Source organism: Sesamum indicum, linkage group LG1, assembly GCF_026168435.1.
Source record: "Sesamum indicum cultivar Baizhima isolate 11 linkage group LG1, ASM2616843v1, whole genome shotgun sequence".
NCBI classification, from domain to species: domain Eukaryota; kingdom Viridiplantae; phylum Streptophyta; class Magnoliopsida; order Lamiales; family Pedaliaceae; genus Sesamum; species Sesamum indicum.
This window is the reverse complement of record NC_142657.1, coordinates 5,000,920-5,017,906: the sequence shown is the minus strand read 5'-3', so window position 1 is coordinate 5,017,906 and position 16,987 is coordinate 5,000,920. Positions and strand designations below refer to the sequence as shown.

At 35.2% G+C, this 16,987-nt stretch overlaps 1 protein-coding gene across 1 annotated transcript; it reads left to right on the top strand.

The window, feature by feature from the left end:
- Positions 1–13,244: 13,244 nt before the first annotated feature.
- On the top strand, positions 13,245–16,062 carry LOC105156784 (leucoanthocyanidin dioxygenase). Its single transcript, XM_011073005.3, has 2 exons — positions 13,245–14,023; positions 15,289–16,062. Exons 1-2 carry the CDS (start codon positions 13,515–13,517, stop codon positions 15,869–15,871), a joined length of 1,092 nt encoding a protein of 363 aa, XP_011071307.2. The 5' UTR covers positions 13,245–13,514; the 3' UTR covers positions 15,872–16,062.
- Positions 16,063–16,987: the final 925 nt, after the last annotated feature.

Here is a 16,987-nt window from a genome sequence, read left to right as displayed (position 1 = left end):
TAAGCTTACTTAATTCTTTAAGAATTTTTTCTTTAGGAATTAATTACATCTCAATCACATTACCAGTAAGTTTCATAGGTATAGCAAACACACCTGAACTTACTTTGTAGATTATGTGATGCTTCTTTTGGTTCAGTCCTATCTGGTTTAGGACTTTCCCAATTCCTCCAATCCTAAATCTGTCGTATGGGCTGAGGTTGGAATTTTGTCGCATGATTCTTTCCATGATTTTATTTGATACTGTCATTATGTAAAAGAATCCTGATAGGCTTTTGGAAGTTTGGAGCCTATCTCCCTCGTTGTAATTATTCTGACTCGGTTGAAGATACATCCAAATCAGTCTCAATTTCCTCCTCATAGACGCTTTCGTCTGAAGGAAGATCTTCGAATTGGTAGATGGGTACTAAATCGCCATAGTAAACTACATCTAAAGTATCATCCGTTGCTTCAAATTTTCACAATTTACCACGTTTCTGAGGGAAATCGGGAGATATATGTCCTTTTGCTCTGCAAGTCCAGCAATTGCAGTTTTTGAAACTTTCATTGGCTCGGGTATGGGCCCGTCTGAAAGTTCTTCTTGTAGGGGTTCTTCCAGTAGAGCATCTGTTCATCTAGATCCTTGGGATGAAGCACTTGTTGGTCCTGTTCTCTGTCCAGATTTATATGTTCTGGCTTTGGACTTAGACTACCATGATCTCCACGGGGAAAAGGTTCTCCTGGAACTCCTGGGGTAGGAGTCACTATTCTGCTTCCTCCTTTTCCTTGGCTTGCTTGATTCTCCTATAATAGTTGAAAAATCGTTGTTATCACAACAGAGAGGAATACGTTTAATTTTGACTCTCAGTCTTTTCATATTCTTCTGAATGGATGCTTAATAACACCAATCCTTTAGTTTGTCTCTAAGGAAAGATATTTTTCGCCACACTGAATCTAGTTATCCTTCAGGTACTTTGTATGACTGGATCAACATTTCCCTCCATGGACTGCATATTTTTGCGAAGAACATTGGAGCTGCTACTTCTGTTGCTACTCCACTCTAGAAGTAATACTTGCGAAACCAATAGATATATTCATCTACTGCGAAAATACTTCTTAATTCAAGGCTAAAGACAGCTTGTGCATATTCTCTATCCTTTTCTAGCTCTACTTCCTTCGAAGTATCCATCTCCGATAAAGTGTATCTTGATAAGCCTTCCTAATCGGTCTGCTATCGTGCCTTTCGAGTCTCCAGCAAAGATATTGGCTTTAGTATCTTCTAGGGTATTATCCCATCCGATCTTCACAGATCCCTGCAAGCTCAACTCCACAAGCTTTATGAAGTTTTCCTTGTCGAGCTCTAGGGTAGTTGCTGCTATCTAGATTGCTGCAACCCATTCATCTATCAATTTCTCGATATTTCGAAAATCAATAATATTCAGGTTCAGTATAGCGCCATATGGATGTAAGGGCTGGAGCATGGTCCTCGCTTAAAGTGTATTCTCCGGCACTCTCTTTGGATTTCTCTTTGGATTTTCCTTTAGCCTGGTTCCCACAAACGTTGGAGTGGCATTAGTGTGGAAATCCACACTTTCTCTCATTGGTGATCCTGTGGAGGATCATTAGAACATGTACTTCCCTCTGGCGGTGGTAGTGCTGGATTGATCTCATTTGTTTGGATATTGACTTCATCCACGATCCCGAGTTGGGAAAAAGATTCATCCAATTCTTGTAGATCTGATAGATCTGCTCTCGTTACCTCCATTATTTTATAGATCTGATAGATGCGATAATCAGATCTTCTCTAGACTTTGGCTTTGGAATCTCCATGGCCTTCCCCTTCTGGTGTAGAAAGGGTACTATTCAAAGGGCGTCCCTGATTTGCTCCTGTCTGGATCTAGATGTCTCAAGGCTCTCCCTTTGATTTCTCTTTAGATCTGTAATTTCTGCCTTCAGATCTGTAAGATCCTTGTGTAGATCGGGAAGGATCTTAAGGACTTCGTCCACCTTTTGGCTCAAGGATTCTATTTTCATAAGTATATGGATTAACCTATATCCATAGTCTTGAACTGTCTTTTGTATCTCCCTTAGATCTTGGGAGATTTTCGATGTATCCGGTTCGAGTTCCTTCCAATCAGTCATAATTTTTAGAACTGAAATTATATAGGAATTTGTCCGTTCCGCTTCTTCTAGTTCGGATTCTACCATGGACATTAGTAGATTGTAGACGCCTCACTGCATTTCCTGGTAGTACTTGTCAAACCTAAAAATTTCTGAGCCACTCTTGTTCTTCTTCTGACGTGAGAAGTTTTGGATCAATCCTCTTGGGACCATTGTAACACTTGTCAAGAATTTCCACAAGAAATTGTCTTGTTTGTATTTCCAGAATCTGGAAATATTCCCTGTTTTCAGAGTAACTCGAACTTTCGTTCGGTTCCATTTTCTCTTAAAGAGTCTCCTCCGTTAGTGGATAAATAATATCAAAATATAATATAATCTTATATTTCTTCAATAAACCTAAGCTCTAATACCATTTTCGCGAGCATGGATAAAAAAAAAAGATTTTAGTGTAAATGGACTAAAATAGCTTTTTAAAACTGTTTGAGGGTAAAAATATCCAAAAATCCGTCTGTGGTCCCGATTTAAGCCATTTTGAAATTTACAGGATTAAATTGAAACTGCGCAAAATTAAAGGACTAAAATTAATTGTATGAAAACTTAAAGGACCAAATTGATCTTTCTCCCTTATTTGCTGTGCTAATTCTATATGTTTACATTCACTTGAACATCACAACAAAGTCCACAGACCACTCAACAACCATGCAGTTGGACCACGCATCGGATTGCAGTCATAAGATCAATTGCCTAGTGGTTGTGTCTGAAACATTCTAAGTCGAGGACCTTGAGATTGGGCATCGAGTAACCTACAAAGACTTGCACTAAGAGTCGCATTCATTTGAGCAGTGCAGCATTTGATCGGTGATAGACGAGGTGCGTCTATGCGATCTTAGTGGGTTGATGAAGCCTTGGAGGCTTGGTTAGTATTATTGGAATGGGCGACCAAAAAGTCAATTGCATTGGCAGTTTTGATAACCATTAAAGCAATCTTTATTTAAGTAATATTGTCTTGATGAATGTTGTAAGAATTCATCGTCGGCACAAGTATTTGTTGTGCTTACTAAATTACGTCAAGCACTGCTTGGACATCAACACAGATACCCACAGACCACTTTAACAACCATGCAACAGTTGCACTGTGCATTGGATGGCTATCATGAAACCAACTGTTTAGAATTGGGTCTGAATTGTTCCAAGTCGAGAATCTCGAGACAGGGCATCGAGAGTCCTATTAAGAGTCGCATTCATTTGATGAATGTCGTGTTTCATCGGTGACAGATGTGGGACGTCTATAGGATCTTAATGGGTCGATTGACTAGGTGTCGAATCGACTAAACTGACTAACGGGGATCTTCATATGGAAGCCTTGGAGGCTTGGTCGGTATGAATTGAGTCGCAGGCTCCGATAGTACGGGAGTAGTGCTCAGACTTGAGGAATCACGGCACTCTCATGCATGCGATAATTGTATCTTAGATTTGTCCGAGAGGTGATCGTGTCTTATACATGATCATTATAAGCCTTGTCTAGTGCAGTCAAAGTATGTACCAAAGACGGTGAGTTCCAAGAACAGGATCCGTCCCCTGTCAAAACGTGACAGAGGTATCTACTATGCACTTGGAGATGCGTCTATGCTCTATAAAGTTGTGGCCACAGTCTTTGGTCGAATGGGAAGAAGAGGTTCCTATGTCGAGCAATTTGGCCTAACGCGATCCCAAGTATTAAGCATAGATGCCTAGTTCAGGATGGGAACCGACTCTAAATTTCATGCCCTAGACTAAGGGAGATGGTAGATGAAAAGACTATACCCATACGGATTCGGGAGCCTAAAAGTTCACATGAAAATTCGCCTAGTCACTAGTGTCATGGACAGTTGCTAGATGGCCACCCATGGTGACAGGCTTTCTTGATCAAGGATTGATCGAGAATTATTAATTAAATTAGATTTAATTAATAATAGTATTGGACACTAGCCCAAGTCTAACTGAAAGGTGACCCTAAAAAGTCACACACAAATCACCGAGAAGGGACGAGGGATTAATTGGAAATTAGTTCCATAAGTAATTAGATTACTTATATATGAAAGGGATCCATTGGATGGATAAGCCGAAGGAATAATTGCATTAATTTATATTGTGCTTGCCCTTATTATTTAATAAAGTATTATTGTGCTCATACATTTAACTAGATTAAATGTATGATGGACTTAATTAAATGGGTTTTAATTAAATTAGATGTAAATAATTAGGTCTTGTATTTTAATTAATTAAAATCGGGCCAAACTCATTAATTAAGTTAGTGGAAATTATTAGAAAAGGAAATTGTTGACTAACAAATTCACTTTTGGAAAGTGTCATGTTAGTCATCCTTTATTTGGAATAAAGGATTTTATTATCTTATAGATGGTTAATGAACCTAGACATATTTTAATGCATCCATTCAAGGTATATATATGTCTATTAGTTATTTGAAATAACTAATGAATGAATACACAAAAATAATTTCCTACACACTCTCCACCACTCGGCCGAACACCTCTCTTGCACACATACTTGGTGTGTATTTTTCTCCTTAATTTTCTTTTAGCAAAGAGAATTGAGGGATCCCAATTCCGGTGAGGTGTGAACGCAACTTTAGAGGGCTTCTACGTTGTTGCCTTGCGTGAACAGATCAAATGAAAGTGGTTCGAAGTAAATCAAAGAAATACGTAATTCTTGATTTACGTTCTACTACTTCTCGTATTTCATTCAACCATTAGCCCTGTTAGTATTATTATTGCAGGCAGTCTGTGCGGGCGCACGCTGCGGCCAGGCAGCGCTATCGGGCAGTCGTGCACATGCTTGTTGGGGAGCCAGTGCCCGCGCGTGCCGTCGGTGCGCTGTTGTTGCTGACGGCTGCATATTTTTTGAAAAATATTAATTATTGCTAATTTAATTTTGGAGAAATTTAATTTTTTCTACAATTAAATTGCTTCAATTAATTTGGCTTATTTGCGCTCATTGCATGCACGAGGCTTAATTAAGTAATTTGGCTTATTTGCGTGCATTAGATGCATGACGCTTAATTAATTAATTTGGTTTATTTGCATGCAGTGGATGCACAAAGCTTAATTAATTAATTTGTTTTATTTGCGTGAATTGGAAGCACGAGGCTTAATTAATTAATTTTCTTTATTTACGTACATTGGATGCACGAGGCTTGATCATCCATTTGACTTGCAAATTTTAAGGTTATTATTTTCTGCATATCATTGTTTGTCGTGATATTGAATATCGCGATATTTTTGTGATGTTCATTTCTTGTCTAGCATGATTAATTGTTATTATGTGCTAGAATGAATGTGAATGGATTATAACAGAGCCCTAGACCGCATGTATGTCTTTTAATTTTTATTGGGTGGGGCCCATGTCCCCTTATAATTTTATTTTTTCCCTTCTTCTCGTTTTTAGCCTTGGAATAATAAGGCTTGCTATCTCCCTTATAATGTACTCCCTCCCGAATTCTGATTAGGGTTTCTTATTCAATTGTAATGCTGGTAGTATAGGACATTTTTTGTTAGGTTTTTATTTTAACAAGCCCATGGAGAAGAAGGTCCATGGAGAAGAAAGCCCACAGAGGATGAGGCCCACGGAGAAGGAGACCCACGAAGAAAGCAGCCTATTGAGATACCACAAGGTCCATCTATATGTTGATGGGTAAATTACTTTTGTAATAGCATAGGGTCACCCTAGACTGACCATAGACTCGCTACGGGCTTAGTGGGTTGCATAGGTTGGGCTCATGATCATCCAACAGGGGCATGCTAAGTTTCATTGCAGGCGATGCATTTGGTTATGCTTTAACATTTGATATTCATGCACGCAATGTTTATATGCGATAAGGTTTCGGTCAAAAAACTCATAATTAACTCTCATTTGGTTGGACCAAGTTGAAGTGTTAGGGGCCCAAAATGGACTTGGATCAAAATGTTTGATCTGTCCAAGGTTTCCATCCACAATAATGTGGTGAGGAAGCTGTCACTACCTAAGTATGGTATCACGAGTCGTGGCACATTTGCACTAGAGGCAAGCTACACCATTATTGTGAATAAAGGAACACGCTCAATGTTTTCCTGTCTCACGAGTCGTGGGGGCGACAGCTGAGGTGTGATTTGATCGATGGGTTGAGCCCAACACTAAACAAATATTAAGCCCATAAATGAACTTGGATCGAAATGGCATTTCGATCTGTCCAAGCCTTCCATCCATAGCAATATCATGAGGAAGCTATCCAAAAATGATCTCACGAGTCGTGGCACATTTGGAATAGTAGGCAAGCTGCATTATTTTTATGAACAAAGGAATACATTCGTTGTTTCCATATATCATGAATGTGGTAAGAGTCGTCGGCACACGTCTTTGTTGTGTTTACCAAATTACGTCAAGTACTGCTTGAACGTCACAACAGATGCCCACAAACTACTTTAACAATCGTGCAATAGTTGGACTATGCATTGGATGGTGGTCATGAAACCAACCATTTTGGGTTGGGTCTAAAATGTTCCAAGTCGAGGATCTCGAGACTGAGCATCGAGAGTCCTACTAAGACTTCATTAAGAGTCGCATTCATTTAATGAGTGTCGTACTTCATCGACGACAGACGTAGAATGTCTATATGATCTTAATGGATCGATTGGCTAGCTGTCAAATCGACTGAACTGACTCGCGGGGATCATCATATGAAAGCCTTGGAGGCTTGCTCGGTATGACTTGAGTCCCCAGCTTCGATAGTACGGGAATAGTCCTCAAACCTGAGGAATCACCGCAGTCACGTGATTTCAAGATAGAAGTTGTCCCCTATCAGTATATGATGGATATATCTCCTATGCACTCTGAGATGGTTCAGACTCTCTTAGTCTATGGCCATAGCGATTGATTAAATAGGAAATGGTTTCCTTTGTCGATCAATAGAGTAAACGCATCTCATGTATTCAGCATATTTGCCTGATCCAGGATGAGAACTGACGCCTAATTTCATGCCCTAGACTAAGGCCGGGAGATGGTCGACGGAAGGACCATATCTATATGGAACTTAAGAGCCTAAATGTTCATGCCAACATTCACCTAGTCTCTAGTGCCATGGACCGTTGATAGATGGCCACCCATGGTGACGGGCTTTTTCGATTAATGGTTAATTAAAAATAATTAATTAAATTAGATTTAATTAATTATATGTGTTGGACACAATGTCCAAGTCTAGCTGAGGGTGAACCTAAAGAGTCACACACAAATCACTATGAAATTGGTGGAATTAATTTGAAATTAATTCGAAAAGAAACGAATTAATTTAATTGGATTAAATTAATTCAAGAAGAATATATAAATAATTGGATCATTTATTTAATAGTCCATTTGATGGATGGCTCAAGAATTAATTAATTGGATTAATTAATTTTGTGCTTAACACCTTTAAATTAATTAGATTAATTTATTTGATTTGGCTAATTCATTGATTGGATCAATTAATTAGAGTTTGGACTTTGATTTATTTAATTGGATTAAATGAATCTTAGGACTTAGTTGGGCTAAAAATAATTTAATTAATTATTGTCCAATGGACTTTGGTTGTGCTTAATTTAATTTGATTAAATCAAGCTCGGTTCATACTTGAAGTCCAAGTCCATTTGAGGGAGGTTGGAGCAAGTTAAGAAGGAATTGAAACTCCTCACCATGATGAAGATAATGGAATGGTTATTTCATCATGGTTGAAGGTTATATGCATGTGTGTGTATAGGTTGCCTTGGAGGCAAACTTGGTAGTTATTAAATTTTGAATTTGATTATATGTAATATACAAAACTACACACATATCATGTATGACCAGCACCTAAACCACGAAATTTGCTTTCTTTTCTCTCCAAAAATATTCTCCTTTTTGTTCTACATTGAATTGAATTCAAGTTAGAACATAAAACATTCCAAAAGCACTAAAAAATAGTTTTAGTTTTGAGTTGTTTTTTCTTCTTGTTCTTTATTTTATCTAGCAATAGAAAAAGAACTATATCTATTGCTTAGTGTGGTGTGGACAAATTAGAGGGGTTCTAATTTGGATCCTATAGTGAACAGGAGAACGTAAAGGGAACAACACACATTGTTGCTCAACTATAAAAACAAAAAGGTAAAGTTTCATATTTTGTTTCTATGTTTTTTGTTTTATCCTCTAGCCACTTCTCTAGCATGTTTATATGTTGATTATTATGCTTTTGACAAACACCGAACCCCTGGGAATTTCAAAGGAAACACCCCTTTGATTCGTTTTAATAATTTTTTTTATTTCGCGCTTCCGTCGCGTTCCCGGACTATACCGATTCTTTCAAATCCAATTGGCTTTTGATCACCCATTCTAATATTGAACTAATCTCGTGCCTGCAGTAGAAGTAGGAAAGTTTTGGAGGGTTATGTTGGAAGTAGCATCAATGAACTTGCTAAGGTGTTCATTGAAAAGTGGAGCAACGACAACAGGTATGACTAGCAAACCGATAGCTGGAGCAAAAATATTGATCCTAAGGTTTGATCCTAAGGTGAGTTGGATCTCGCTGCAACAAGGAGGGAAGTGTTTCCCTTAAAGAAATCACTGTCACATCCATTAATGTCAGAGTTGGTCATTTCTCAGGCATTTAGCTTAAGTGTTCGCATTTACGGCGCAAATGATGCATACCAAAGTCCAATAGCACTATGATGGTCAAAGGATCTTCACAAAAATTTTAAAATCAAAGGAGGACTACTCTGCAAAACAAGAGTTAGCACTCCTATGCTTAATTCAATATTTGAATTACTGAATAAATAATAAAAAAACTTAAAATATCGTAAGAATAACAGTGTAATAATTGATGTGGAATAATGAAATATTGGAGTGTGAGTCAAAATGAGTATATGGAGTGCCAAAATATGTAAAGACGTTCCTAAAAATCGAGAGCGAAAGTGTGTGAAGTGAATGATACTTGTTACCTTTAAGGTTAAACATATTTATAGGCCAGCAAAGAGCAAAATTTTCAAAGTAGTTGCAGCATAAGATACATCACTTGAAAACTGAATGAGTTAGCTAAATAAGAAAAAAAAAATGAATTAAAATTTGGACTTATCTAAAATGAGATATGACCATCTGAATGGGTCATGTCGAGTCAGCTAAAGTTCAGGGGAGTTTGTTTTACCAGTTGTTGCCAAATCGGCCACCGTGGATCTAGGAAGAGTGTTACAGATTTTTCAGTATAATGTGTTTCAAGACGTTAGGAATCCATGTGATGTGGAATTCTTGTTGTCCGTTGTGTGACCTTGCTCTATTGGGATCATTTTTTGGCCTGTCATGTTAGTTGTAAAGAATGAAACTATGAACTTGATGTCTTGGTCTAGTTGGTTTGCATAATGGGGGCTCTACATCCCTTGTTCTGGACTTCACAAAAAATAGTTTAGGGTTTTATTTCAAATTTGATTATAGCATTTAGATTTAAACTAAGTTGAAAAATCTTCGAATAACATTATTGAAGATCAAATTAATTTTATAGGAGATCAAAGTATCAACCCCAACTTTTAAGTTGTGCCAAATCAAGGATTATATTATTAAAGTAAAGAATTTAAGGATTGAAATAAGGATTTGTATGAAAAAATATACATAACTAAATTCAATAAGTTCATTTACACTATATTTCTTGGCTCGTATTTGCAAATATAAAAATTTGTCGTACAACACTAGTATTGATAAGTACGTTTTTGTGTTCAAGAAGTGGATCGAATGCTAGTAGCTTTGACATAGAATGAAATCAATTTATTTATGTAATATTTGTTATATATTCAAAACGCAAATAGTTTTTGTAATTGAAATAATAAAAGAAACAAGAATACCAATAGTATTGTTAGAAATAACTATTGGATAGGTTCTGAAAGATAAAAAATTAACAAAACTAAACAATTTTGTGAAATCAATCCGCAAACAAATAAAGTTGGCCCCCAAATCACAAAATACAACTAGATATGCTTGTTTGCATGAATTAAAAATAGAAATGAATCCTTTGTTCTACCATACTATCTATCTCTTTATCTGAATAAAAATTATATCATCAGACTTCTTGTTTCAATACCAGTCGAATCACAGAGATTACTTCTCTTAGCCTTAATGAAATTAGATGTCCTATATAAATTGTACAACGAGTACTACGCAACTTCTTCCAAGATAAGATGGTATCAGGAGTTTTAATTTTTTGCATTATACTAAATCTCACCTCAAATAATACTCGATCACCGTGCTAGTAACCCTTCAAATGTTTCTGCCAGGCATTAAAATAACCATAATATTTGAAACTTACAAACCTGTAACTGTCAGAAGTTTCAGCAGTTACGAAGCTACTAGAAATATCCGTACTGTTACAAAATTTACAAACCTGAAGTTAGAAATGTCCCTGTTACAAAATTTACAAACCTATAATTGTTGGAAGTTTCAGCAGTTACGAAACTACTAGAAATGTTCGTACTGTTACAAAATTTACACAAGTGGAGTGTCAAATAACACTTCAATCTACAATTTAACTTTACACTTAATATAAAGAGTTTATTTTTATAATGATCTTCCAATGTGGGACTCTAACACTCCAATATCCTTATATCCTTATCAAAGCACACAACACACTCATCCTTTTTTAATATGGGACAACAAACTTTTTTTTTTTCTTCTAAGTCTAATCTATGAAATACCATTGAATTGAGATTCAATGTTTATTGTTATAAATTAGTAATTGATAATGTCAATTACAACGAGTAAAAATATTTATTAATTCATGAACAAAAGGATGTGCATAAATATAAGAGAGAAAACGCCAACATATAGCATATATAACAAAGAGATAAATATATATTAAAACATATAATTAAAAGTTATAAATGGCTAATCTCATCATCATATTATCTATTTTTTATTATATTTTGTTTTAAAATAAATACTCTGCAAGAAAATTACTTGAAAATGTTTTCCTATGAATCCTCGTACTAGAAAAACTTGTCACATAATTAAGTAGTATTTTTTCTTTAGTCAAGTGATTTCCAAACAAAAAAAAAATAAAATTAAGACTGTTATGTCATTAAATTCATCGAAAGCCCCAATTTAGGTCTTGATATAGCTAATAACGTGGCATTTTTCGATCAATTGATTAAAATTGTCATAAATTTTAATGTTACAGAACCACTTTACTAATTTTAATCGAAATAGGAACACAATTGTCAATTCTTAACTTACAAGATTAATATTATATTTTTTTCAATTTTAAATAATTATGCATGCAAAAACCGTCTAAAATCTATATTTAAGTTCGCCCACCCCCAACCCACCCCACAAACAAATAAGAAAAAAAATACAAGCAAGTCCCTTGTAATATCAAAAATGAGTAAATTAACCCCTTATAGAAAATCAAATAGTGATTTATCTCCCTGTATTTTTTAAAATACAACAATTTACCCCCTTACAATTTTTAAAATGAAGCAATATACCTCCCTGTATAAGAGAGGTAAATTGCTTCATTTTAAAAAGTATAGGGGGATAAATTGCTATATTTTTTTATAGATGAATAATATACCCATTTTCAATATCACAGGGGATAAATTGCTATTCACCCTTTAATAATAATTTGTATGTCTCAACTGTCCATATTTATTAAAGGAGTTGGAGGTCAAAAGAAGAATTGTTAGGTGTAGCAAACTCTCAAAGTTGCTACTCCAACTATGATGCTTGTGGACAGCAGATAACAGAGTATAACTCCAGGACTATCGGCCCCCTCCTTCTACTACTAGTCCTGTTACTTGCTTATCTTCTTGTTTTCCTTATACATACATAATACTATTAAAAACATACTAAGTAGTTATATCAAAATTATCAATATCCATACGTGGTTTAGGGTAATCTCCTTAAGATTAGAACTTATACCCTTAGTTTAATTTTAAATTGCAGACATCGTGATCTTATATGATTAAAATCTTAATATGTATGAATTCACCATTACCAACCGACGATATTAAGATATAAGGTTCACGTGAAATCATATAATTAAAAAAAATTATAAATAGTTGCTCTTCATGACTCATATATAATTTTTCCTGACCTAATATTTATTACGATTTTAAATCTTAATTTCACCTTTATTTTGTATCTAACTTAGGCATTGACAGATTATAATCTGAACCTTCTTTTTGCATCTAACCTAAAAATAGTAATATTAATATATAATATTAACAATAATTCTTATTTTGTCACAATATAATCTTAAGAAATATAACAAGAATTGCATTTAAATTATCACAATTGATAGTTACTTCTTAGGAAAATTGCAATTTTAATATATTAAGTATGTGGTTTGGCAATTGTATCGTGTTGTTTCACAAATTAAGGACAAAGATGGGCAAAAATTCCTAAAAATAGCGGGAAAAGTGAACCTGCTTATATTAATCACCTGCACTTTTTTCGATCATTTTAGCAAATCTCAGCTATATTTGTCATCAATGTGTGAAATTTTTAAAAGGGATAATTTTACTGTGCCGAAGAATTACATTGAGTATTTATTTCCATCCAACAAATAGATCACTGCATTAGAAAATGCATCGAATTTGTTGACATTAATAAAAAATTAAATAAAAATTCATATTTTACCCTCAACTAACTTATTACGATTTATAATTGATCAAATAAATCTTTTTTGAACAAATCACATTTATACATCTTCATACCCTAATGCATGTAAGGAGGTACATCTTTACCTTTATAATGGTAGTTTTGTTAGAAAAAATTTGTTTTACCTATAATAAATGAGCAATAAGTCAAGAATAACTATAAATTTTCATTCAATATTTTTTTGCTAATTTAAAAAATTTTGTAAATTTTTACTGACAAATAAATCTATTTATTTGATAAAAACAAATATGAGGAGTACAAAATATAGTTTTGCAGATCTTAAAGAGTTTATGTATAATTATACTAAATTTTAATTACAAAAGACCATATAATTATTCTTTCTACAATTACATAATAAAATTTCCAAAGTAAATTCATGGAAGACTTAAAAATTACCAACCACTTGCTTTTTCTTTTGTCCAATAGGCCAACCACTTAAAGAACCAAAATATTACAATTTCCCCTGTATCTCCACCAAACCACAAAGAAAACAACCATCGGCAACTCTTCTCGTGCCTCCACTCTCCAGTCAAAATACACAACATACTTGCCATTTTCCTTGTCCCTTTCTTACCAAATTATTACGAACATTTAAGTAGGTCTCAGGTCTGCCCTTTACACCCACCTCTACAAATATACAACCTTAATCCAAGAATGCAACAAACCTCAGAAAAACACAAACTCCGAACTCACTGCTAGCTCTTCTATTTCTTTAACTACATCAGAAGATCAAGAAAATGGTTTCTCCTATGGCTCCAAGCCCACGGGTCGAAATCTTGGCCCGAAGTGGAATCAACACTATCCCAAAAGAGTACGTGAGGCCCGAAGAAGAGCTGAAAAGCATAGGCGATATTTTCGCTGAAGAGAAGAGCATGGACGGGCCGCAGGTGCCCACAATTGACTTAGAAGCCATTAACTCGGATGACGAAGAAATGCGTAAGAAATGCCACGAGGAGCTAAAGCAAGCGGCGATGGAGTGGGGGGTGATGCACCTGATCAACCATGGAATACCGAAGGAACTCGTGAATCGGGTCAAGGTTGCGGGCCGGGAGTTTTTTGGGCTGCCGGTGGAGGAGAAGGAGAAGTACGCCAACGATCAGGAGGCGGGGAACGTGCAGGGCTACGGCAGCAAGCTGGCGAACAACGCCAGTGGGCAGCTGGAGTGGGAGGACTACTTTTTCCACTGTGTTTTTCCGGAGGAGAAGAGGGACTTGTCCATTTGGCCCAAGAATCCGGCTGATTATATGTGAGTGATGACTGCTAATTTCTTGATATATATATATATATATATATATATATATATGTATGATGCATTTAGATGTATTTTTAATCCCACAACTTAGATCTTTTGTTATTTCCGCTTTTTATTATTTAAAATAGCATTTTGGTCCTACAACTTTTTAATTTTAATTATTTTAGTTCTTTCTTTTTTATTTTATCGGAGTTCACATTTCTAGCCGAAAAACTACATATACATCTCATATAACTTTTTTAAATTGGGTTATATTGGCTTATTTTTTCCAAAATTTTAGTTCTTTAACTTTTTACTATAGCATTTTAATCCTATATTTCTTAATTATATCAATTTCGGTCTTTAATTTTTTGGTCGTAGTTCACCTCCATTAACAAGAAGGTGAACTCCAACGTAAAAAGGACTTATATCTTGAAAACTAAAAAAATATAGGACCAAAATGCCAAGTGACATAAATTATGAAACCAAAAATGCATTTAATTCTATATGGCTAGTAGAATAATTTCTTACTCTTAATTTTAGTTAGTTAAGATCTTAATATTAATTAGACTATTCTACTGTTTAGCAGTTTAAATTTTTAGATGAAGTGATCCTTCAACACGATTTCAGAGTCAGGCCAATCAAAAGGTTTGATTCGAATCTCGTTGCTAATTATTTATTAAAACAAAATGTATGCGGATTGAAAGTGAGAGTTCGTTAAGATTATAGGACTATTTTCAAGAATCTCATAAATAATGTGACTGAAAATATATACAAGCCTAAGTTATGGCCAAAAAAATAATTTTTCCTTTCAAGTATATTTGTGCCCATAAATATTTGACCGTTTAATTTGCATACTAACACTCTACAGCAAATGTAACACTTAATCATGATTAATTACTATGGTTAAAAATAAATAGCCGTAACATATAGTCATTGATTATTGCTATGCAGCAGATGTTGGTCGTGGTCTTCGTGAGGGTGCCTAAAATATTTGCTATGACTCTTAACTGTTGTTAAAATATGTCTCATGGTTAAAAGTAATGAGAAATAATTTTTATGATGGAAAAAGTATGTTTTTACATTGATTTTATTTAGCTATGGTTTATAACAGTAATTGACAATGAATATTAGTCCATAATCATTAAAATGGAGTCAATAATTATTTTTTTATTAGCAACATAATGACAATTTTAATTGCTCCTAAATCCTCATAATAGATCTTCTTAATAAGACTCATGATAATGATCTCAATTTATCCAATGCCAATTGAATTTCAGTCCTGCTACAAGTGAGTATGCAAAGCAGATAAGAGCCTTAGCCACCAAGGTACTGTCAGTCCTCTCCCTAGGGCTAGGACTTGAACATGACAGACTAGAAAAAGAAATTGGTGGTGTGGAGGACCTCACCCTCCAAATGAAGATCAACTATTACCCAAAATGCCCTCAGCCGGAGCTCGCCCTTGGTGTCGAAGCTCACACCGATGTTAGTGCCCTCACCTTTATCCTCCACAACATGGTTCCAGGCCTCCAGCTCTTCTACAAGGGCAATTGGGTGACGGCAAAATGCGTTCCCAATTCCATTATCATGCACGTAGGCGACACTGTTGAGATCCTTAGCAATGGTAGGTACAAGAGTATTCTTCATCGAGGATTGGTGAATAAGGAGAAGGTTAGAGTTTCTTGGGCAGTCTTCTGTGAGCCGCCTAAGGAGAAAATCATCCTCAGGCCGCTCCCGGAGACAGTGTCTGAGGCCGAACCACCGTGCTTTCCACCGCGCACGTTTGCTCAACATATCAAGCACAAGCTCTTCAAGAAGAGTGGTGATGAGGATTCTCTTGATGGGAAGAAATCAAGTCATTAATCTGGTTGATTACTTAATCCTAGGGATGAATAAATGTTTGAATATTAATTTTGAGCTTTTTATAAAAAAATATGTTCTTAATGTTAAAAAATTATCCTGATAATTTTTTGTAATCGTATTTTATATTATAAATTCTCTTGTAACAATTCAATCTTTTTAGATATTATGCAATCTATATATCCTTGCAACTGCAGCACGTACGCAAATTTTTAAGTGTAAACCAAAAGAAACAAAATATTTCATGTATATATATACATAATGTTATTCATGAAGGGAGTGTTATATAACTTACTGAAACGGATTTATTATTATTGTTATTATGAACAAATGTTATGGTTAATTACACTTAAAATCTATTTCAAAATATAAAATTATATCTTTCTTCAAAAAAATTTAAAACTATAATTTCTCCCTCTCTAAAAATTTCCTTCGGCTTAAACACCACTGAATTATTAAAATCTTTAAGGAAGGCTGAAGCGGAATAAACCACCTCCAGAGGCTATTGAGTCAACTTTTCCAGAACAACCTCGTTTCTCCTTTGCCATAGCACCTAACATAAAACAACGAAGGAATTAAACTCTTTGTGGTGCAATGACATGCGAGCGTGTGTGATCCAATCCTCTGTTCCTTTGTCCCATTTGGAAATTATGCTAAACGGTAGGTCAGATAATGCCCAAGCCAGCCATGCGAAGGGACATTCTAAGAACGTGCTTCACCTCTTCGTTGTGTGCTCCACATGTTAAGCATAATATGTCATTCGTACATTTCCTACGCTCCAAATTTGCCGTTGTTGGTATCGCTTTCTTACAAAGTCGCCGAATAAAATGTTTACTTTATTGGGTATCCGTCCACAAAAAGCCTAAATCCACAAAACCTTCGCTCTTTTGTCCTCTCTTTGACGATTCAATCTCATTCACCAACTTGCATGCGAGGTGACAAGCCGATATCACCGTGAAATTATTATAAGTAGTATAATGGCAAACCTAGTTGTCACATGAAGAAGAATAGTCAAGGGGTATTGATTTGATCTAGCTAGCATCCTCTTCCCAAAGGAACAAATTCACCAAATCATCATCCCAACACCATTTTAATTCATTGATCAAATCCCGATACCAA

Bases quoted from the DNA above. Each gene is read 5' to 3' on its own strand.
- LOC105156784 (XM_011073005.3), top strand. From the start codon at position 13,515: ATGGTTTCTCCTATGGCTCCAAGCCCACGGGTCGAAATCTTGGCCCGA. The intron at 14,024-15,288 runs GTGAGTGATGAC...ATTGAATTTCAG, and splicing joins AAGAATCCGGCTGATTATAT to TCCTGCTACAAGTGAGTATG.